General features: G+C 39.8%; 1 protein-coding gene across 2 annotated transcripts in view; it reads left to right on the top strand.

The window, feature by feature from the left end:
* The window catches only part of LOC143028418 (uncharacterized), a 733,983-nt gene that overhangs the window by 708,908 nt on the left and 75 nt on the right, over positions 1-25,000 (top strand). Inside the window, exons 1-2 of one of the 2 annotated variants that reach the window (XM_076190469.1) lie at positions 3,852-4,150; positions 24,569-25,000. The exon at positions 24,569-25,000 is cut by the window's right edge and continues 75 nt beyond it. In XM_076190469.1, coding sequence (XP_076046584.1) covers positions 4,052-4,150; positions 24,569-24,814 — 345 coding nt within the window. In that variant the 5' untranslated portion in view covers positions 3,852-4,051 and the 3' untranslated portion in view covers positions 24,815-25,000. Of the gene's footprint in view, positions 1-3,851; positions 4,151-24,568 lie in introns of those variants that run through there. The other variant, XM_076190468.1, reaches the window with a different exon arrangement.

The following is a 25,000-nucleotide window of genomic DNA, read 5'->3' as shown; positions in this document are numbered from 1 at the left end:
CGAGCCAAGGCATAAAAATCTATAATTCCGTGGGTTTTTTTTTATCGTTATTTAAACTTAACCGTGCAAGACGTAATTTACCTTGTGTTTACATATGTATTGTCTTTATTTTCATTCCTAATTTCAATTATTGTGCTTTACAAATATCTTCATTTTATTATTCAAATGTTTGGGATTCCCAAGTATTGTCAGTTAACAATTTGCGAAGTCCAAGAAATTCAAACCGCATCTATAAAGTTTCATTGCTCATCAAATTTTCTTCATAAAGACATTCATTGAAGTTTATCGTATAAAATGGCAAATTACCAGCACAAAAAGATATCTCACACAAAACGTAGTAATTCATTCGAATTAGTTGAGACAAGGGGAGATATTCTTCAAAAACATATCCAATTATCATGTAAATAAAAATCAATCTAATCATTCGCCGCTGCAATACAATCTATGCTCGCTTCGGGGCCAGTCATGGCCGCCAGACTGAGATTCGACCGTAAGCTTTGAATCACTGACAATACTTAGATAATGCTAGATTCATCTGTGAATATTAGGTGTTGTTTGTGTTTATACAAATTTGTTGTATATTTACCCTCCTTATGTTTAAACACTGACTAAGTTTCAAGTACCATTATTTAGTATTTAGTTAACGAAAACCAGCGTTTTTATCTTAGGGACAACAACGCAAAAGCAGGTAGAATCATACAATTGGCAAAGGAGAGGCAAAGAGATCCTTCTTGTATTTGTCAGCAATAACTAATCATAAAATAATGCTGCGTGACTGTGGTCCGTAAGGATGTCACTGAAGTCCATAAATAGTGATTGACTACATAACGCATACACAGTTGATACACCATACAGACAGGCTTGTGGGGAAGGGTTGAGTTGGGTGTCTGGGGAAGTTGAGAGTATTTTTTATTTATTTATTTATCTATTTAATTATTTATTGAGTGAAATATGTCCGCAGTAAAAAATAAATCTGTTTGACTCTAGGCTGTAAGGATGTCACTAAAATCCCAATAAGTATTGACTAGAAAAACAAATATATACATCCAATACCCATGGGCGGGGGAGGGAGATACCACAAATACAATGACATGTTTATTTATATCAAACATTTCCGTTTTCATTCCTGGAACTGGTTACCTAGGTAAGGTCCCCCACTGCACTCCACCGCTGTCGGTGAGAATGAGGCTATAATGCTGTCAAGAAGGTCCTGGTTTGATTCTTGTTTAGTATTCGAACAAGGATACAACGAACATCCAAGAGCGATAGAAAAAGGTGGTGACACAGAAAACGTTCGATTCCTATCAGAGAAAACGTGAGTGTTTATGTGTAGGACTTTGCAATGAAGATTTCATGAATATTCATGTATAATAAAATACCAGGATTATTTCATGGAAAAAAAAAGACTTTGCCATCAAAATTAGATGCATATTTGTGTTTACTAACATCTTAAGACTGATCATTTCAAGGAAATTAGCACAAACTATTCCACGGAATGGAACGCGCGCCAAGACGAGAGTTATCTATTTTTTCTGTCATTTCGACTTTTTAATGTACATATACTGTACAAATACATATACATATACATATACAGTCTAATGAGGGCCACAATGGAAATGAACTTACATGTGTTTTTGTGTTATCTTTGGAAATTGTAATTGTAGTTTCAAACTATGTTCTTTTTATTATCTGTATTTCATGTATTTGATTCATTGCCAAATAAACATTATTATTATTATTATCATTATTATTATTATTATTATTATTATCATCATCATCATCATCATCATCATCATCATCATCATCATCATCATCATCATCATCATCATCATCATCATCATCATCATCATCATCATCATCATCATCATCGTTATTGTTATTATTATTATTATCATTATTATTATTATTATTATTACTATTATTATTATTATTATGTACATATATATACACTTAAACATATATGCGTATACACTCACTTATACATATACATACATATACATATGGTGTTTTATTTGGTTAAAGGGTGATAATAGTCAGTGAGGTGATTTGTGGTATTTAAGTAATTACGAATGCGATCACTTTAAATTTGTACCATGACAAAGGATTACAAAGGAGGAGCATGTCGACAGAGACCTTTTGGTACATAACTAGGTCGGATGCGAAAAAAATATAATAACGATAAATAAATAAATGAATATATAGAAATATAATAATATAAATAATAAATGAATAAATAAATAAAATTGTAATTGTGTAAATAATAATAAAGAAAATAAATAAATGAAATTGAATAATAAACAAAAAATTAAATAGTAGATAATAATAAATTGACAGATAATGATAAATGATAATCAAGGAAATAATAATAAACAGACAAATAATAACAAACAAATCAACAAATGATATAAAATAAATGGCAGGCATTACAGCATCTTGGTTAGGTGTTTATCTAAACGAATCTTAAAGCTTCGAACTGAACTACATTGCACTGCCACTGCTGAAAGTTTATTCCATTCATAAACATCACGGCTGGGGAAATGGTTTCAACCCACTTCCAAATTAAATATATTTCCTGACAGTTTGAGACCATCATTTCTTGTCGGATTCTCATTCACTGTGAAAATTTTGTCACTTTTGGATCGTAAAGACCTGTATTAAGTCACCTCTAATTCTACGCCTTTTTAAGGAAAACAGATTCATATGTTTTAGCCGATTTTCGTATGATTTATTTTTTATATTCGGAATTAGTTTTGTGGCTCGCCGTTGTACTTTTTTCAATATGTCAATGTCTTTAATGAGATTCGGTGACTATACGGAAGCAACATATTCCAAATGTGGACGAACTAACAATTTATATAGCTTGTTAATGAGAGATGGACTTCTGAAGTCAAAAGATCGCGAAATCAGTCATATATGTGTATATATATATATGTGTGTGTGTGTGTGTGTGTGTGTGTGTGTGTGTGTGTGTGTGTGTGCGTGTGTGCGTGCTTGCGTGTGTATGTATTTACCTAGTTGTATTATATGGGAAGGGGAGCTATGCTCGTGGTGGCTCGTCTTTGTATCTCGCAACATCTAGTTCTTAAATTCATGTATGGTGTTTGCACACACTATTATTTTGTCCAGTTTGTTCCAGACATCCACCACTGTGTGTGTGTGTGTGTGTGTGTGTGTGTGTGTGTGTGTGTGTGTGTGTGTGTGTGTGTGTGTGTGTGTGTGTGTGTGTGTGTGTGTTTGAGTGTCCGTGTGCGTGTGTGTGTGTGTATGTATATGTATGCGTATGTATATATAGATAGATGGACAGATAAACAGTGTGTGTGTGTGTGTGTGTGTGTGTGTGTGTGTGTGTGTGTGTGTGTGTGTGTGTGTGTGTGTGTGTGTGTGTGTGTGTGTTTATGTGTATGTATATATAGATAGATGGACAGGCAAACAGTTAGACAGATAGACATATAGAAAGATAAATATACATTTCTTGAGACGAAAATAATAATATAGTATTTGAGTCAGGTTATCTGTCTTACTGATGCCTCTATCAAACTATCTAGAAATACGGTCTTAAAAGTCACTTCCTGTGATTAGATTTGGCGAGAAATAATTACCGAAGCTCAGTTAACCTCACCTTCCTTGACACAGCAATCCTTAACCGTGTTAGAAAAAGAAAACGAAAACAAGATGGCCGCCTGGCCGTCTCGGGTAACCGTCGAGCCATTCTCTAATTACCCCAAAACCCCGGGTAATTGAGCCCCACGCGCGAAATTTACGAGCTGGAGAGAGCTCAGTTTTGACATCACTGATGAGCGTCAGAGAAGGGAACGTTCATGTGGAAGCGGAGCACTAGTGCAGAGGTGGTCATCGTACGGTGAGGTGGTGTGTGAAAAGTGTCGTGTAGTGGTCGTCCGCAGCGCTGACGTTTGTCATCCGTTTTCTGTTGTGACAAGTTTTGTGATCAGTGCTTTCCGGTCGCTCAGTGACAGTGATTTTGGTCACTTGTGTACAGTGTTGGTTTTGTTTTGGACTGTGTGTGGCACCATGCCCAGGATCACACCACACGATGGCGTGTGCCGATCTCAGTGAGATAGTGTGTGCTCCCACAGTGACATGTGCGCATCAGAATACGACGGAGTCGGTCACAAACGCATGGCTCCATAATGTAAGTAGATTTTCGAAAAGAGAAAAATAAAACAGTTGGACTTCGATAGGAAGCTCACCTGGGCAGTCAAAACAATCACATATAAAACCAGAGTTGTAATAATGATACTGTGACTAAAAGTGCAATCTTCCTGTTACTGATAGGTGCTGTATGATGGTGATTGTCTCTGTGTACTATATTTAAAGGGGCATACCCTCTGGGGGGAGGGGCATAGAGGACAGCTCCCCCCCCCCCCTGGAATTTTTCAAGTTTCTAGCTTTTACATTTTCTGGTGAGGTAGTTACTGGAACATGTGGAAGTTAAAAAAAATGCAAATTCCAAGGGGGGGGGAGTTGCCCTCCCTGCCCCCTAGAGGGTATGTCCCTAATTCTGTTTGCCACCAAATTATTTCATTCCCCTTAAACAGTGACTCATCCTTATCATCATAGTTCTTATTTCGTCAACGTTAAATTCTAATTGCGCTGACATTAGAATCTGACTTCGTTGATGTCATCTTCCAACCATTAAATCCCACTTCCTGTGGAGGAGGTCCGATTGTGTCCCGCGCATCGACTCCCCTTCGACCATGCGCGGCAGAATGGACACGAGTTCTGACCCAGCAGCAGCAACAGCCGCCGACGATTTCCGTTTACCCTGGAAGAAGTGCTAGATCACGGAAGGGCAAAAGGGACGACCTTGGTCGGAACTAGGCGGCTCCCGGCGTAAGATCCTCACTTGCGGTGAATAAAATCACCTGACGGCAGCAGAACGTCCCTCGATACCCAGGGAGGCTGCGCACAGGTTAAGAAAATCCCCCGACGATAGCCAGAATAACATTAGGCGATTCATATCTTCGCAGCTGTGACTGCCTCTAGAGATGTTGCTCCGGCCAGCGCCGATGGTTTTGTTTACCTGAATTTGGCCGGATTATCCACTGGATTTAAACCTGCCTGGCGCAATTGGAAGCGTGCTGATCTCGCATTCGCTCAGTTGTGAGTTCGAATCCCGCACTTTTCTCCGACTCCCAGCAATAACTGATACCTGCTCCAACAACCCAAGTGCAAAGGACAAAGGTGACGGCTTCGGCCGCAGGTACACGCCTCCTGACATAGGCTCCGCAGTGTTGAAAGAGCAAATATCATATATTTGTTCTGATCGTTCAAAAACAGATAAAAAAAAATCTCATAATTGTCGTCTAGAATTTTTCCTAACTTCTCTGGGGGCACATGAAGAACTGTCACCCCAGAACGCCCACATGTAGAATCGTCACCCCATGAGATCCCACCTGAAGAACTGTCACCCCATACGCTGAATATCAACAGTGGAATAAAGATTAGGTTAGGTTACGTTAGGTTAGATTGGATTAGGTTACGTTACGCTAGGTTAGGTTAGATTAGGTTAGGTTTGTTAGATTAGGTTAGGTTAGGTTGAATGAAGGTTATGATTATTGTCATCAACTTATACAAACGAAGAATCGTAAACCCAGGATGGCCCACATGAAGAATTGTCACCCTAGGATAGCCCACATGAAGAATTGTCAACCTGTCGAAGTCTGGGATGATGATTCTCAACTTTCGGATATCGTAAGAATAACTAAAAAAAAAAAAAAGACTCCCGGCTGTCCAAGAAACCGAAGCCGACAAAAAGAAGCGTCAAAGACATTTTTGGAAACAACAAAGATTTTCAATATTCCAAAAAATTTTACGAAACAACAAATATTTCAAAATTCCAAAACACACACACACACACACACACACACACACACACACACACACACACACAGTCGGTTAGATAGGTTCTTCTCGACCTTCATCATATCAAGGACCCCTTCCCAGAGACCCTTGTCTATAGTCGAGTCCTTCTCAAGGACTTGAGTCAAGTCGAACAGCCCTTCTCAAAGACTTGAGTCAAGTCGAGGAGTCCTTCTCAAAGTCTTGAGTCAAGTCGAGGAGTCCTTCTCAAAGACTCGAGTCAAATCAAGGAGTCCTTCTCAAAGACTTGAGTCAAGTCAAGGAGTCCTTCTCAAAGAATTGAGTCAAGTCGAACAACCCTTCTCAAAGACTTGAATAAAATCGAGGAGTCCTTTTCAAATAGTTGAGTCAAGTCAAGGAGTCCTTCTCAAAGACTTGAGTCAAGTCAAGGAGTCCTTTTCAAAGACTTGAGTCAAGTCGAGGAATCCTTCTCAAAGACTCGAGTCAAATCAAGGAGTCCTTCTCAAAGACTCGAGTCAAATCGAGGAGTCTTTCTCAAAGACTTGAGTCAAGTCGAGGGGGCCTTCTCAAACACTCGAGTCAAGTCAAGAAGTCGTTTTCAAAGACTTGAGTCAAGTTGAGGAGTCCTTTTCAAAAACGTTTTCCAAGTCGAAAACCCCGTCTAGATGACCTCCGTCATGTCGAAGACTCGAACTCAAAGACATTTTCTCTTATCGAGGAGTCCTCTCGAAGAGACTTTGTCATCATGAACCCCTTTTTTTCAAGAAAAAGAACAAAACAAGGACGAGAAGGGTGTGCGATTTCATTCTGTTAACAATACGCCGTTCTACAAATTCGAATCAACTGAATAAATCTTTCTCTTACCAACTTAAACACAGAGAATGACGAGGTTTGGTAGCCTCATACAAGGTGCAGCAAGAGACAATTAAAGACAGTGACTCAAGTTCAAGGCGGAAAGGAAAGATGCGTTTCACTCGCTTTCGGACATTGGAGAGGTTGGGTCAAAGTGATGCTAAGACCGTAGTCTTGGTGGACATCGAATTCCTTTATACTCGCTTAGTAGTTCAAGATCCTAATCGCCAACAGCCAGAAAGTTGTTAGATATAATACCACAGTAAAATAGTAATGAATTAACTATTTGGTTAATTAGTTCACTATCAGTCAATTAGATTAATTAATCATTTGATTAACTACTTGGTTAATTCGTTTACTACTTAACTATCAGTCAATTAGGTTAATTAATCATTTGATTAATTAATAGTTGTGTACTGTGCCGCGCGGTATATCAGTGGATACTATGTCGAACTCAAGAGCAAATGGTCGTGAGTTCGATTCCCGGGGCCTGCTGCGGGCTATGTCGCTTTGGTTCCTGATAGCCTTGGCCCAGCAGGGAGGTGACCCAACATCGGCAATAAATAAATAAATAAATAAATAAATAAATAAATAAATAAAATCAAATAAAATAAAATAAATAGAATAAGATAAAAACGCTTGCCTCCATTCGACAAGGCTTTGCCCTACAGAGGGTTTTCCACTTCCCACTGCGCAGGAGTGGGATGGTGAGTTTATATTGTATTTATTAATTCACTTATTTTTGCCTAATTAATAGTTTACTTTATCTATTTCATGCAATATTTTTTTAGACTAGAAATCAAAATTAGACAAATAATTATAGTCAGCCAAAGTTAGTCAGGACAAAGTCTAGAAAAGCTGCCTCAGTGTTCTAGGTCCTCAACTCATCAAATGCGACAGAAAGAACGATTTGATGAATCGTTTCGTTAGGCTGCTCATCTTCGAGAAGAAAAAACAAAAATCCCAATTGGCCAAAACAGGAGACAACCGAGCGAGATGAAGATTATGGTCCAGAAAGAAAACGGAAGCTTCTGTCTGTAATAACAGAGATCGCCAACTTGAGGATTTGTCGTAACTTCTGCATTAAATCAGATATTTGCCTGTGGACCCCAATTTTGGCTAAGCCTGTGTGTCCGGAGTGAAAGATGGACGATCCCTGACGAAGCTAAAAGGGCCAGAAGGAAGAGGCAGAGGAGACCAGAGGAGCTATAAACCAACTCGGGTGTTTGGTCAACAAACAGGAGAGGGTTCCCACCTGGCGAATAACGACGGAAATATACCACGACCGCTGGACACAGAAAGGGGAGAGAGAGAGAGAGAAAGAGAGAGGGAGAGAGAGAGAGAAAGAACCACTTCTATTTGTTTTTGTTTCTTTCTATATTTGACCGAAAAATTTCTCAGTGATACTGTTGAATAATTTGTGGTTCTCAGATTTTGCTGATTTTACATTTTTTCATCAGTTACGTTGTTTCTTTTTCCGTGTTTGTATGTACTCTTCATGAAGGCTACTGAATTATCATCATTATTCGTCTTGTCACGGACCTCAGCCAAGAACTTTGATCTGATCCCTGACAAACCGCGCGGTATTTTCCCCTTCAGTGTGAAGGGTATCATTACAGATGGTACACCAATGGTGCCGCGCGGGTGTCGCCCCTGGTGGAAGATTTTGAAGGGCACAAAATTGAATTTCAAAGAAAAAAAAGTAGTAATGGCAAATAAGTATATAATGGAAATATTTTAGAGATCTACAACGACACAAGAAAGACTAAGTAATCCAAAATAACGAGAGAAATTTCAATGTGTATGAGAAACTTGAACAAAATAAAAACAAATCCATTTCTTACAAGTTTGAGTATGCTGACGTCATCTCTATTAACTTCAACTATATTAGTATTTTCTTGAATTATATGTGTTTAGGATTGGCTTAAAAAATGAGCGCCAAGGTGTTACGGGTCGCAATAATTGCTATACTTGCTTTGCATTGCCAAAGGCGCTGACAGCCCACAGGACTGTCGCTGGGCGGAAAACGATTTTTATTGCAAAAAAAAAAAAAAAAAAAAGGTACCATATCTTTCTCATTTTATTTTCGTCGTAATAATAGGTTAGATAGGATGATGTCTACATTACATTATTACAATAACCAAGAATATGTCGTGCGTGTTTAATTATATTACGTATATGAAATTAGATAAAAAATCAAAAGTGCATTAGCTTATCTCACTTGTTCTCGCGGAACCCTTAGGGACCTTTTGCGGAACCTTAGGGTTCCGGGGAACCCTGGTCGAGAAACGCTGATTTAGGGAGTTTCGATAGTTGCGAAATTATACGATGATTTATGCCTCGGAAGGGCTGGCGTTTCTGTCTCGAAGATTTATCTTTCATTGGATTCAATCGAGAAAGCCTACACCTTTGATATGATGTCCCAAAAACCGGATAAAATCGTCAGGCAACAACCAGAATGAAATATATGAAGTACTTCAGTGTTGCAAAGAGGAATGAGGGTTTTCTTCGTTAGTTCTCATTAACCTGGTGCCTCCAGGAAATTTCATCCAAAGAAAAAAAAAAAAAAAAAAACTCAGACAGGAAGGGGTTGAAAACAGTCTCCAGCGACCCTTTCGACTCTCTAAAGCGGCCCATACACGATCAATTATATTACGCAATATCATTGTCAATATTCTGAATTGACAATTAAATTGACCGTGTATCGGCGACATATCGCTCATACATGGTCAATTTAATTGTTCGCCCATACACGGTCAATTTAATTGTCAATTCTGAGTATTGACAATGAAATTGCGCAATATAATTGATCGTGTATGGGCCGCTTTACGTTAAAGAAAAATGCGATTTTATTAATATGAGGATGAGACCACTGATGAGAAGGTTGAAACCTCTCTCTCTCAAAAAAAAAAGACTAACTAGAATAAGAAGGAAATAGGCAAGAATTGGTTTACTAATAGGGTGGTCGACGAATGGAATAGACTTAGTAACCATGTAGTAAGCGCTGAAACTATCAGTTGTTTTAAGAAACGATTAGACAACTTTATGGATGGGGATGACAGGTGGTGATGGATACGGAGCTGCCTAGTGTAGGCCTTATGGTCTCTTGCAGTCTCCTTCATTCTTATGTTTTTATGTTCTTAATAAAAGTCTTAAAGAGCAAAATGGTACCGAAAGCCTTATATGAGAAAGGCTGGAATTGAATTAACGTTTCATCTTAATAAAATCGCCTGGCGGCAATTAGACTACTAAAGAATTTCAAATGCATCAAATGGAATAAAACTTATTTTTCAATTCTGTGATGTCTTTTATCAACTTCGTTCCTGCTCACTTCAGATGATCTTACTCAGATGAGGAATTTTGGCTCTCGATCGATAATGACGTCAGTTTCGTCTCTTCTCAAGATCAAAACAAAGAACTTTTCCGATTCGGAAGGTTCCTCTGAAGCCCGGAAGTTCAAAACTGAACAAGATCGTTCAGCCAGAAGAAAATCAATAGATTTCCTTCTTTACAAAGGATTACAAAGGCGGAGCATGCCGACAGGAGACCTTTTGGTCCATAACTAGGTCGGATGTGAAAAAATATACCGTATATAAATTATAGAAAAATAGAATAAAATAAAAATTATAATAATATAGATAATAATAAATTAAATAAATAATACATAGGTATAGTTAAGTGATAAACAAACAGGTAAATAGTTAATAGTAATAAACTGACAAATAAATAATAATAAATGGAAATCAAGCAAATAATAAATAAACAGTGGAGTTCGCGGAGAGATAGTCCTGAACCCTGTGAGGTTCAGAGGTTCCTCTGGAAGTCTACAATGAACGACATTGCCCAGCGTTACCCTGGACAAAGTTCTTCAGGTTCGTTTATCCAGAAGAAAATCATTAGATTTCCTTCTTGGTTCCAATTGTGTTCGTGGAGGAACTGTCTTTAACCCTCTAAACCTCAGAGGTTCCTCTAGACCAGGGGTTGTCATTAGGGGTGAAATTCACCCCCAGGGTGAGGGGAATTCTGGGTTTTCTGGGGAGTGAATTGCAACCACAGTAAGTTTACGGGTTTGAAGAAAGGAATTATAGGTTTTGGCCTATCTGGCCTGTCACCTTGGCTGGAACTATACCTGTGCTGACCCAAGTTAATCTTAGGATTAGAAAAATGTTACGCCGTGCAAAAACATCTACATATTATTTAGAAAGCACCTTTTGAAACAGACAATCTAGGAGAGGAGGGATGAATGACATTCTGACAAATCATGAAAGGGTTGCATGGGCCAAGCAAGGCTGAGAACCCTTGTTATAGAAGTCTACAATGAACGCCATTGCTTAGCGTTAGCCAGGACAAAGTTCTTCAAGTCCTTATTGGGCTCGAGGACGTTTTAAAGGGAAATTCGCATTCCAACGGTGGACCCAAGTAAATTCAATTTGGCTCCCAATTGTGTGTTTGGGATAAAGGGTGGGGGGAGGTAGTGAGGGGCAAGGGAAGGGGAGAGGGGAGAGGAGGAGGGGAAAGTAAGGGAGGGGAGGGAAAGGGGAAGGCAGGAGGGGATCTAGATGAGAAAGGGTTGATTATTTACCGAACGAGTAAAGAAAAAAACATGTAGCCGGATATGAAAGTGACTTAACAAAGGATAAGCGTGGGAAAAGAATTAAGGAGATTCTGCACCAAAAAGAGCTTAATTACGACTGAAACCGTCATCTTTGCCCTGATTAAGATGGAACTATTTAAACTTTATTTTGGCTAATATAAATTGATTCTACACGAGAGAGAGAGAGAGAGAGCAAAAAATCTATACATGTATAGCGATGGAGCAAGTGTGTTACTGACTGGGCGCCGCGAGATGGGAAGCGTGGAAGAGGGAGACCAGACAGGAGGTGGAGAGACGAGATTGAGAAGTTTGCAGGAGTGACGTGGCAGAGGTTGGCGCGGTCGTGTGAATCATGGAATACTATGAAGGAGGCCTTTGTTCAGCAGTGGACTCAGGATGGCTGATTTGATTGATTGATTGATATGTACAACTTTAATGTATTCGAAAATGCTCGTGACATTGGCTCCCGCCGATCCCTACCGAACACTGACGTCATGTTTGGGGACGTATTTTATAGAATCTATTATGGCAAAGAGCAGACGAATACTTTTTGCTCTTTATCTGGAGGTCTCCCCCATTCAAGCCATGTTGCACTCCTCAAACGAATGAAACTCTCCTGGATTTACCACAAAGAACTCAAAATTGCAACGACACTGAGTAATATCCTAACACAAAGGTAAAGCTCAGCTTTGAGTCACTACAAGCGGCTTCCCTTGAGGCGGGTGAAGGCAACATCACCAGAAGGAAGGCAGACAGATTAAAAAGTATCCAAAGACATATATCTCGTGCTCAGAAAGTGTCTCAAAATGTGGTCAGTCTTCCGGTTGCTGGAAACTCAACTTCCTCTTCCACCCGCCCACCTGGAGCTAAATATCCTGACGACAGGACAAAATATCCGAAAACTTACTTGTTCATGGAAAAAAAAGTAATCCTCTTAGCTTGGAGTTTTCATCAACTAGGAAAAAAAATAGGGCCTGGAGGCGGATAATGATATATATAAGAGACGTCTATCGCAGATTGAGGCTTAATAGAGTCGGTTTTTTGTTTTTCAAATCCTCTGGGTGATTTCCTTAAAGTGAATAAAGTCACCGGGCGGGACCGAATTGAATCTGGTTTTTCAGACATAGTAACGATTGACACTGCTTCTGACCCAGGGCAGTGGACAAGATGCAGGGATGACCCGTCATCCAGGAGGTGCCAAGATAAGAGGGAGGGAAGAGGGTGGAGGGGAGTGGAGTATGTAGGGGATGGAATGGGTGGGAGTGGTTTCTATGCCTTTGTCTTTTGGCTACCTCCCTTGTAAGGGGGAAAAAGGCCTTTGGTATATGTATTTATGTATGCATGTATGTACGTATGTATGTATGTTTGTAGTAACGACTGATATTGTACCAAAAAGGACCATTCCTAAAAATATTTGACATCTTCGCTTTTGTTGTGGAACTGGAACTCAGAAATCTGCGACAGAGTAGTTGAAGAGCATCTAAGCCAGCGTTTTCCAACCTGGGGTGCTGAAATCAATTACAGGGGGTGCTGGGAAGTGATGCACACAAAAATCACATTGATATATGTATCATTGATTACCTAGTTGTGCATATTTGACTTTTTCCCATGCTATTTTATTTTTCTAGGGTGTTCTTATTTCTTCTACAAACAATATTCTCAATTTGTTTCAGTTCTAAGGAATCAAAAAAATAAATCATCAAGCAGTACACTTCACTTTCTTTTATCCTCCTTCTAATAACAAGATAGGGATGCTGGACTGCTTAGACATGATAACAGGGGGTGCTATGGTCGGAAAAGGTTGGGAAACGCTGATTTAAGATAAGAACAAATCAAAGGAGAAAACAATGCGCCCAAACCAGCAGGACTTAGATCCAATAAGGAAATTATGGATAGAACAAACGTCACGTATCATGAACTTCCTGCTGAAAGACTCGCATGCAATAGTTTGAAAGTATTAAAATTCAGTTAGACAATTCGTTATAATACCAATATATCTATCTATTTGGCAATATCTATCTATTCATTAATCTACTTGTTATCTGTTTATCAGTATTATATTGCCATGCACTAAAAGATCGCTTGCTGTCAAGGCAACATCTACCAGACATCACAAACAAAATATAATACAGTCAAAACCCAACCAAAGCAAACAAAATATAAAATACACAAAGCTCTTTTCACATGAAAAAATCTTATTCATTTCACCAAAAAAAAATATATATCTTCCTTTTTTTGGGGGGGGGGGGGAATCGCAGTGAAGCGTGGGCCAGTTGCGTGGGTGGGCAATATTTAGGAGGAGTGAAAGACGGAGAGAGCCAACGAGTGAGCAGTATTGGAAGAGGTACAGCGCAACTGCGTGTGTGTGTGTGTTCATGTGTGTGTGTGTGTGTGTGTGTGTGTGTGTGTGTGTGTGTGTGTGTGTGTGTGTGTGTGTGTGTGTGTGTGTGTGTGTGTGTGTGTGTGTGTGTGTGTGTGTGTGTGTGTGTGTGTGTGTGTGTGTGTGTGTGTGTGTGTGTGTGTTCATGTGTGCGTGTGTGTGTGTGTGTGTGTGTGTGTGTGTGTGTGTGTGTGTGTGTGTGTGTGTGTGTGTGTGTGTGTGTGTGTGTGTGTGTGTGTGTGTTCATGTATGCGTGTGTGTGTACGTGTGTGTCTACGTGTGTGTTCATGTGTATGTATGTGTAATTCCCGGAAGAGAGCTCAGAGCTCATACATGACCGATCTATGGGTAATGCTGTGACCTTACACGCACACACACCCCAAGCCCCCCGCTCACGGGAGATAGAATAACGACTTGCAGCGCAGCGATACTGAAATTATTTCACCCCTGGTCGGGATTCGAACCCGGACCGCCGTAGTAGCGGCCACGAATTCCACCACTGCGCCGTCAAGTGTGTGTGTGTGTGTGTGTGTGTGTGTGTGTGTGTGTGTGTGTGTGTGTGTGTGTGTGTGTGTGGGCTTGTGTATGTGTACTTATTTACCCATTTGTATTTTCCGAGAAGAGTTGGAATAACGACTCGCAGCGCAGCGATATTAAAATTATTTCAGCCCTGGTTGGGAGTCAAACACGGACCGTCATAGTGGGAGCCACGAACGCTACTGCTCTGCCGTCAAATGTGTGATTCACCATGGTCTTTTGGATCACGCCTTGGACTCGTGATCGACAACCATTTCCCTCCCGGAAGAGAGCTCAGAGCTCGTATGACCGATCTATGGGTAATGGTGTGACTTTACACGCACATACACACCGAACTCCCCGCCCACGAGAGTTGGAGTAACGACTCGAAGCGTGTGTGTGTGTGTGTGTGTGTGTGTGTGTGTGTGTGTAGTGTGTGCGTGCGTGCGTACGTGCGTGTGATTTCGAGAAAAACAGAATTCAAGGCCTGAATGCGCTGTACTATGCGCAAACTAGCTTCCGCGTCTCTGAACTCCACGCATCTGGTGAGGGCGGGGGAGGGAGACAAGGGGGCGGAGGATGAGTTAGGGGGGGAAAGGGGGGGAGATTGAAGGGGGATGATGAACCATGTATGTGTTGGTGGGGGGGAAGGGAAGGGAGGGGGGGAGCGAGGAGGCGTGTCATGAAAGAAGAGGGGGGAGAGGGGTTTGGGAGCTTAGGAAAGAATAAGAACGAAAATGAGGCTTTCTGGGGGGGGTATGGGGGGATGTGGGGGACTGGGGACAGCGCGATAGCCCAGATGAGTGGGTGGATGACAGAGAATGTAGGGGTGAGGAAGAAGAGGTAGGAGAGGAAGATATGGGAGGATATATATAAGGCTGTGTGAGATGGGCTTGGCCTTTTCATTCTCAAAGTTATCGCTACCCAGGAGACCTCAGGTCGAGGCTTCTGTCCTTCTTGTCTTTGATTTCGAGAAGGCCAAATCGCCAAGCCGGAGGGAAACTCTCAAGTGACGACGTTGAAGAATATTTTCAAGAAGAGCGTCGTAGTTTGAAACGGTCAGAGAACGACACTACCAAGAACACAGTTTTCACAGATACACGTATACTCTCTTTCTCTCACTTTATCTTTCTCTCTATCCCTCTCTATCTCTTTATCTCTCTCTCTCTCTCTCTCTCTCTCTCTCTCTCTCTCTCTCTCTCTCTCTCTCTCTCTCTCTCTCTCTCTCTCTCTCTCTCTCTCTCTCTATTTTATTGCCCAACCCTCCATCTCTATCTCTCTCTCTCTCTCTCTCTCTCACACACACACACACACACACACACACACACACACACACACACACACACACACACACACACACACACACACACACACACACACATTCACGAATTCAAGAGCAAACTAGACACTGCGAGATACAAAGGCGGGACACCACGAGCGTAGCTCCCCTTCCCGTAAGATACAACTAGGTAAATACAACTAGGTAAACACACACACACACACACACACACTACAGAGAGCACCAAACTAGTACCTTACAGTCATAGGTTTACTATAAGCTCAGAAGAAAAGAAAAACCTTAAGGTTTTATTCTCATTGCAAACTACATCACAACCTCCCTTGATTCACAGCCACTACAGCTGCAGCTCATTCAGTTTCAGCAAGTCCCGTCACAACCACGCTAGGCACAATTACTCAGATGCAACCATCATGTTAACTTCGGGAGTCCAACAACAGAATCGCTAATCCTGCACAGTAATAACTCCACTATACAACCCTTGCTTGCTGCTTTCTTGCTCAGAAACCTCCGTTTTCTCTCGGTCGTGTCTACTCATGTAGGTATGTGTTTACACAAAGGTACGCCTTTATACTCGCCTGCTCACTACCCATACAACAACACAGTCCACAAATCTCTCACTGTAATCATGAAAGCACCCAAGACTACACAAGCATCCCCGTGTATGTGATCATGTCTGTACATGTAAAAATGTCTTCGTGATCACGCAGACACAGACTTAACGATACAGACTTCATTCCTTCGCGAAATGTGGAAGGAAAAGTTATAGAAAGGGGAGAATCATGAAGAATCCAAAAGTTTCGGACGCGTCAACAACAGTAATTATTTTCTTTCGTTTTCTAATCTGTTCCTGTCTCTGCCTGCCATATACATTTTCTTTTTCTTGTTACTTTAGTCATTGTTGAATAAGAATAACGATAATAACGATGTACATTGGTGTAGCATGGCTGTTCATTTCTGTGTTCACCAAATTTATAGTTTGTAAAACTTACCCCAAGTTGTTCCAAAATGGGAACATAAGGTTCAATTCGAATTCATTTTGTTCTTGCTTGTGTGATTTTTCGTCTTATACAGAATGATATCTTTACTTAGAATAACGCATTTATGTCCAGAACATTTCTTCAGCTGATATAAATCGCTTGGCGATACTTACTCTTAACTTCAAAGCAACAATGGCACAAAAAGTTTAACTGTATTGAAGAGTTAAAACACCAAAAGACTGCCGAGACTGAGGAATTTATTTTGAAAACTTTGTAGTTTCCAACGCTTATTTTATAGTGCTGAAAGGAACATGTGGGTACTCTACAAGTCCGCATTGTATAGATGAACCTTGTTTTTCTCTGACATTGCTTGTTTTAATCTGGGTTGTTAATGCGTGGAATTCGTTACCTTCCACTGTCGTTGAAAGCAACACAATAACAACATTTAAAAATCGCCTAGATAAATACTTAGACTCTAATCCGCAAATAAAATATTATCCCTTGCAATAAAAGATCTGACAGCCCGGCATTTAATTGTAATTGGATAGGATAGTGGTAGCAGTAGTGTTAGTTCATCTTCTATCGCCTAGTTGCCCTGTTTTCTTAACTGTAGCTTAGTATAGTAAACACAAACAGCCTCGTTAGGGCTAGTAGGCCTGTTGTACTTTGTTCTTCCTTTGTGTTCGTGTTCTTTTGTGTATGCGTCCGCTGACTTACCCTGCATCCCAGTAAATTACTAAACTCTAAGTATTCCATGGTCTCATCTCATACTATTCTCGAAGTTTGGTTAAATTTATCAAAGTGTACTATTTCGAATTTGAATTTTATTTCCGGTAACATTTTAATTCTGCGGAACCTGACCCAAGACGATGTATTAAAACTAAGCAAATGCATCTTTCGTTGTTGCTGCTGCATCAACACAAGTTTGTCACACAAAGAAAATTTAATGGTGAGGGGTAGAAACAACTTCGCCAACCGTGTAGTTAATGAATGGAATAAACTTCCTGCAGAGGTAGTGCAATGTAGTTCAGTTCGAAGCTTTAAGATTCGTTTAGATAAACATCTAAGCAAGATGCTGTAATGACTGCCATTTATTTTATATTATTTGTTTATTTGTTTGTTATTGTTTGTCTGTTTATTATTTGCTTGATTTTCATTTATTATTATTTATCTGTCAATTTATTATTATTTACTATTTACCTGTTTGTTTATAATTTAAATAGACCTATGCATTCATATATTTTATTTATTATTGTTTAGTATATAATTTTTTTATTTATCTATCATTATATATTTTTTGCATCCGACCTAGTTATGGACCAAAAGGTCTCCTGTCGGCATGCTCCGCCTTTGTAATCCTTTGTAATCCTTACTACATACAAATATATGTTCAATGCTCATGAACAGGAAATACATCACAGGTCAAGTTTGGGTGTCCGCAGTTACACAATCACCAGGAAAGGTTGTGACGTTTCCAGAAATCGTAGTTACATACTTAACATTCATAGCCCAGGATTAGTATTCTCCTTTCAGCTGAATTGGGTAGTTTGGGGACAGCTAGTTATCTGTCGACAGGACCCTAGTCTAAGACCCCTTTCACACTAGGCAACTAGTGACCGTCACTAGTGGCGGTCACTAGTTGCCTAGTGTGAAAGTCTCGGGCAACTGCAAGCAACCAGTGACTGTCACCGAGTTGTGGAATCCTTTCTCATCTCATTAGTCGAAAGAATGGCATCAATGGAGGAGGCGCTTCTTCTGTTGGCTTTGCTGGTTAAGAAAAAGAGAGGTTCGGTGACGGCAACTGCCAGTGACGGTCACTTGTTACCAGAGCGGGCAACAGCCATAGCCTGTTGCGCAACCGAACAACTGCAGTGACGGTCACTACTAAGTATTTCAGCGGTTTTGACCCATCGTTTTTCGCTCATATTTCCGAAATAACCATTCACATCAGTATGATATATTAGCACAGCCTAATTCACACCCGGCCATAATTTTTGACGGTAGAGTGCATTTACAAGTGTATTTAATTACGGCGTTTACTCTTGATATTAAGTGTGTCGTAGCCGACACCCGTGAAGTAAATCGAACAGGTGAAGTCGTGACGTCATCACAAACTACCTCGTGTATCCCAACTTCACTTGTTCGATTTACTTCACGGGTGTCGGCTACGACACACACAATATCAAGAGTAAACACCGTAATTAAATACACTTGTGAATACACTATAACGTCAAAAATTATGGCCGGGTGTGAATTAGGCTGTGCTAATATACCATGCTGATGTGAATGATTATTTCGGAAATATGAGCGAAAAACGATGGGTCAAAGCCGCTGAAATACTTAGTAGTTGCCTAGTGTGAAAAGGCCCCAAGAGGTTTCTTCAAGGTACACTTAGAGGGGGTTTACACTGTCCAACGGTCCGTCGAACGCGGTTCGACAGACACGTGTTTAAAGTGATGTGTGAACGTGTGAACGGGGTATTTGGGGTTTAACCAACGTGTTCGACAACCAAATACCCCGTTCACACGTTCACACATCACTTTAAACACGTATCTGTCGAACCGCGTTCGCCCGTCGTCACAGATGGGAATTTCCTCTTCGAAATTTCATTTAAGTACAACACAAATAAAGTACAGAACGCGGTATCAGAATCCCCTGCAAAGATGATTGTCTTTGGATTATTAAGCTTAATAGGGTTAAATAATGATGGAACTACGAAACCTCACAATAAGAGTGGACAAGATTTACGTTAGGATTTTTCTTGCGGCAAAATCCATCACATTTACCTTGAGTGCTGGAATAGCTGAGGCGGGTGGCTATCATTGGTAACATTAACATATATATATATATATATATATATATATATATATATATATATATATATATATATATATATATATATATATATATATATATATATATATGATGAAGGTGGAAAAAGGGGTCACGAGTCTAGTTCCGAGTTCCTGAGTTTATTCCTAACCGGTTTTGCTCTATGTTTCTGAAAAAGTATAGAGCGAAACCGGTCAAGAATAAACTGAGGAACTCGGAACTAGACCCGTTATTTATTTTCCCACCTTCATCAACTTGTCACAATGTACCAGCATATATATATATATATATATATATATATATATATATATATATATATATACATATATATATATATATATATATATATATATATATATATAAAGTTGGGGCCGTGTTTGATCATTGAATGACTGTTGTTGTTATTGTTGCTGCTGTGGTGGTTATGGTGTAGGTGGTTGTGGTTCTCTCTCTCTCTCTCTCTCTCTCTCTCTCTCTCTCTCTCTCTCTCTCTCTCTCTCTCTCTCTCTCTCTCTCTCTCTCTCTGTCTCTCTCGCTCGCTCGCTCAAAAACATCAATATGAAATCATCACGCTGATGATATTGACTCTCCCTCCCTCCTTCCTCCTATCTCGACCTATTCCCATTTTTCCCACTCACTGATTCTATCCATACCGTTATTCTCTCTTTCTCTGTTTTACTTTATTCATTTTGTCATCATTTCGCTTCATTAAATTGCTTCTTTATTTATTTGTTTAGTTATTTATTTACTTATCTATTAATTTAATAATCCAACTATGCCACCATTCTTCCATCTATCCACTCTATCAACCAAACAACCAACCATTCTTCCATCCATCCATCCAACCATCCACCCGTTCGTCAATCCATCCATGCAATTGATCAACCAACCGAGCAATTGCATTCAGAAGACTGACTCTTTTATCTGAAGTCTGAAACTCGAAAGTTGGAGGCTCGAGCGAACCCAACTCTCTGACTTAGTTAGAATAAAATAGAGATTATTTTTAATTAGCTCTTCGTCACTTTATTACTAGTCTTACCAGCCAGCTTCTGCAATAAAATAGAGATTATTTTTTATTAGCTCTCCGCCATTTTTATGCTAGTTTTGCCTGCCAGCTTCTGCCATCTTATAACATAGATTCGAAATTTGTTTTGTGTCCAGGAGACACACTCAAGAGTTAGAAACGCGAGCAAGCCAAACTCTCTTACTAACTCAGTTATAATAAAATAGATATTATTTTAATTAGTTCTACGTCAATTTTATACTGGTTTTACCAGCCAGCTTCTGCCAGCTTATAGCATAGATTCGAAATTTGTTTTGTGTATAGGAGACACAATTAAATTGCAGCGGGTTATGAACACAAAAGGAAAAGAGAAAAATCAAATGTCGGGGGGAGGGGGAGGGGGAGGGGGAGGGGGCTGTTGGTCAAAACTTCGTATGTCAGTACTGAAATGGCCTCCAATCCTTCCGTCTAAAGTCCAGCTGCATCTTAACCTCACAGAAATCATTGAGCGACCTCTAGGTACTTTCGATTTTTTATGATGAGCGTCCTCTATTCATCCCACAATACATGATTCTTTTCTGATGGATTTTCTTAATTCAGATTGAAAAATATTAACGTGGTCCTCCAACCTTCAATTAAAAAATTCTCCTTCCAATCCTGGCTTAACCGTGCCTGCCCTCAGGGCCATTTACTCGGTCGAACGGTCTGACAAACCCGGTTTGTCAGACAAGTGTTTGAAGTGGTGTTTGACCGTGTGAATGTGGCATTTGGTCGTCAAACACGTTTGTCGAACGTGTTTGACAACCAAATACCCTATCCACACGGTGAAACATCACTTCAAACACTTGTTGGATAAACCGGGTTTGTCAAACCGTTTGGACGTCTAAATGCCCCTTTTGAATGGCGTGGGTGGAATGAGATAAATCAATTACTGCTCTTTATTCACTCGATTTATATTTGTTTCTGGAAATGTTGCAAAGCCGCTCTTGGTAAGGTCTGAACGTCTTGACATACCTTCCAGCAAACCTATGTCCTTTACATGAAAAGAAATCAACTTCTTGCTTCTTTAAACATCATCTATCTGTTACAAATATTCCAGTATTTCTTGTACTCCTTGTTCCATTTCATTTCAGTTTATTGTATTTTATTTCACCGCCCCCACGAACGCGGGTTAGTAAGAAAAGTTAAAATAAAGGCACATTTCACAAGACATGGATTTGCAAAAAAAAAAAAAAAAAAAAATCTCACTATCTTGCTTTCATTCAACTTTGCTCTGACTTTCTTCACCCTCTATTCGAATTGTTCCTAAACCTCTCTATATGAAGTGTGCAATTATCGTTTGCAATGTGTTTACCTCTCTCAATGTTGATAAATCACACGGGTCACATAATATACACCTTTATGCTGAGAAAGCCGGAGAACTATTTGTATAATCATAATGCCTTTGTTCAAATTAATTCTTCTTTTTGTGGAAATTCGCCTTGAATGAGCCCATACATAAGACAGAAACTAAAACAATTCTTCCAGCTACCTCTTAATTGCTCTCATTTTATATCTTTCCAGTTTCCAAATTAATTTACAAATCTTAATTACTAAATCATACCCAAGCACTAATAGACTCTCATATCACCTGTATGTCTTTCGTTCTCTTTTAGCTCAAGGTGACCTTAAGTCTCTTCTTAGACTCCTTGCAGACTACATTGTCGTGTTTTTTTTTTTTTAAGAGTTTGAAAGTGTCTGGCCCAAATCTTCGTTTTCCATACTAGCCACCTATGACAGTTCTCTTCTACTTAAGAAATTATATTCAGTTGTTCTTTGACTTTCTTAAAGAGTTTGAAAGTGTGGCCCAAATGGTCGCTTCCCGTACTAACCACCTACGACTGTTCTCTTCTACTTAAAAAATGACATTCAGTTGTTCTTTGACTTTTTTAAAGAGTTTGAAAGTGTCTGGCCCAAATCTTCGCTTTCCATACTAACCACCTACGACTGTTCTCTTCTACTTAAGAAATTAGATTCAGCTGATCTTTGACTTTTTTAAAAGAGTTTGAAAGTGCCCCAAATCGTCACTTTCCATACTAACCACCTACGACTTCTCTTCTACTTAAGAAATTATATTCAGCCATCTGTGTGATCTTTCCATGATAGTGGTCATAACTGGAACCTTTTTATGGATGTCACTGTTCCTCTAATGGTCATGATCTTTCTATTCATACTATTTCCCTTTGTCATTTCTCATTTTTCCCTCACTACGCTTTTGTCAAAAATCTCGCCGTTTGCTCTTTGTTAACCGAGAAATCTTATTGTTATTTTGTATGTTCTCCTCCCAACAGAGGAATGAATCTATTAATCAAGATATCTGTGGGACCACTGCCGACTCCTCCATCACCGAACTATTACTATAAAGAGTTAACTTAAGATAAACATTAATTAATTACATGGTTATACTTTGGAAGAAATCCGCGTGAAGAAGTGGATAATGGTTCCGCTTCACATGCGGTGCTCCCGGACGATTGTTCAAGCGCAATTTTGAAGCTTTGCAGCCCTTCTCTGCAACGGAAGACATAAAAAAAATTATTCACCATTGTTGCATTTCAGTGCTAGGACATAATCAGTATGGTCGAGCTGATTACACTGAAATTTGTTTCAGATTTCAGTCACACAGTCAAAAAATTTATACACCATTGTCGCATTTCAGCGCTAGGACATAATCAGTATGGTCAAGCTGACTACACTGAAATTTGTTTCAGATTTCAGTCGCACAGTCAAAAAAATTATACACCATAGTCGCATTTCAATGCTAGGACATAATCAGTATGGTCGAGTTGATTACACTGAAATTTGTTTCAGATTTCAGTCGCTCAGTCAAAAAAATTATATACCATTGTCGCATTTCGGTGCTTGGACATAATCAGTATGGTCGAGCTGATTACATTGAAATTTGTTTCAGATTTCAGTCACACAGTCATCCTAACACGCTCGATAATCCACAAACACTTTGCACTATCCATGCAGACTTACCAAGCAGGACTGAGCTATCGTAATAAGATCCATCATTCTCCAGGGATAGGCCGGTGGTCCTATAGTGGACCATCAAGACTTGTTCTATTTTCATATACCAGTACTTCTCTTCATTGGAATATTTCATATTTGAAAATCTAATATTCAGAACGACAAGTTTCGAAATTTAGAACAATGGGGATACCAGAAACAGTTTCTAATATTCTGGTATATTTCCAAACAGCGTTTGTGTTCAGAAGCTCGGATATCTTCGAATTCTTTAAAAAAAAAAAAAATCCCGATATAGAAACTATCAGTACTGCCGTCTTGTGTTGGGGAATGAGAAGGATGGTAGTAGTAGACGGTACTAAAAAAGATATCTAAAAACGATCGACTGTTGTTTTAATTATCTCTTTCTGTAACCCAATTATTAACTATTTTAGTGCTACGGAACAGAATTCTAATGTCTTTCCTGCATTCTGTCACTGTTTGGCAAGTGAAATCATATGCCTATATTTCCCCTGATTCATAATATAATGCATTTAACATATATGATGCTGAACACACACACACACATACATACAAACAAATTACAAACAAACAATCCTTTTCATTTTTCGCTTCTAATCTAAGCATTTCATTCCCCGTGAAGCAGGGAAAGACATTGATAATAAGCAAGATTACTTAGACCAGCTAGTTAGACCAAAAACCCGTTACTCTTCATAAACAATTTATCAGAAGGAAGGTGAGACAAAAATGTATCAACATGCATGAGAATTTCGAACCTTCTTTTGCTCGATTTTTTCTCCTCTCATGTACCAACCCTGAAAAGAATAGACATTTGTTCTTCCCAGCCTCGTCTTGTGATTAGCATTACCTGTGACCCTTCAAACACTGGTTAGCATGAGCATTACCTTCGCCATTGATTTCAGGAGCCCTTTGGTGATAAGTGTTTATTAGCAATGATGATGTTGTCAGTGTTCCTATTCCTGACAACCATGACTTTTTTGTACTTTTCGTATCAAACTAAAATCCCAAAGATTATGTTTTTCCCTGTAATCACTGAGATGGACTTGATATTGTCAGCATTGTGTAGAGAATAACACGACACTGTGAATGAATAAGTATGACTTCAGGGTCCTTTTGTTTTTCACGTGTTTGCTATTGTATGACTTCAGGGTCCTTCTGTTTTTTGTTTTTTTGTTTTCACGAGTTTGCTGTTTGCTCCCGTGTACCTTGGCCTGGTTCTACAGTTTTTGTTTCTTTATACTTGCAGGGTGCCACCCGATCAACTCTTGAAGGAGAAGTTTCGGAGGACGCAGAGGCACAAACCGTCCACGCCCCTCACGCCCACATTTACACCCGCAATCACACCTGGCATAGCTCAGCCCACTTGGAGGCCGCCTACGCCCACGAGAAACCCGCAGAAGACGACAACGACGAGTCGCTCGTCCACTTCGACGGCGAAATCGAAGCCGATTTACACGAGTTTACGACGTTCGCGTCATATCCCACGACCTGAGGAGGACGAACTGCCGAAGCAGGTTCCCCCTCGACAACTTCCGAAGTCAGGACTTTTAGGCCATAGTTGCCCAACTGTTCGACTGTTCACTACAAACACTTTACTTTGGTCTCAGCCGCTAACCCACCAAAGTAATCCTCGGATAAAACCCAAAAGTAGTTTGATCCGAACAAGCTCTTTGTTCGA

This window comes from Oratosquilla oratoria, chromosome 9 (genome assembly GCF_046742065.1).
Source record: "Oratosquilla oratoria isolate Oo_2021 chromosome 9, ASM4674206v1, whole genome shotgun sequence".
NCBI classification, from domain to species: domain Eukaryota; kingdom Metazoa; phylum Arthropoda; class Malacostraca; order Stomatopoda; family Squillidae; genus Oratosquilla; species Oratosquilla oratoria.
Note: the sequence above shows the minus strand (reverse complement) of the source record. Positions and strands in the feature narration are given on the sequence as shown.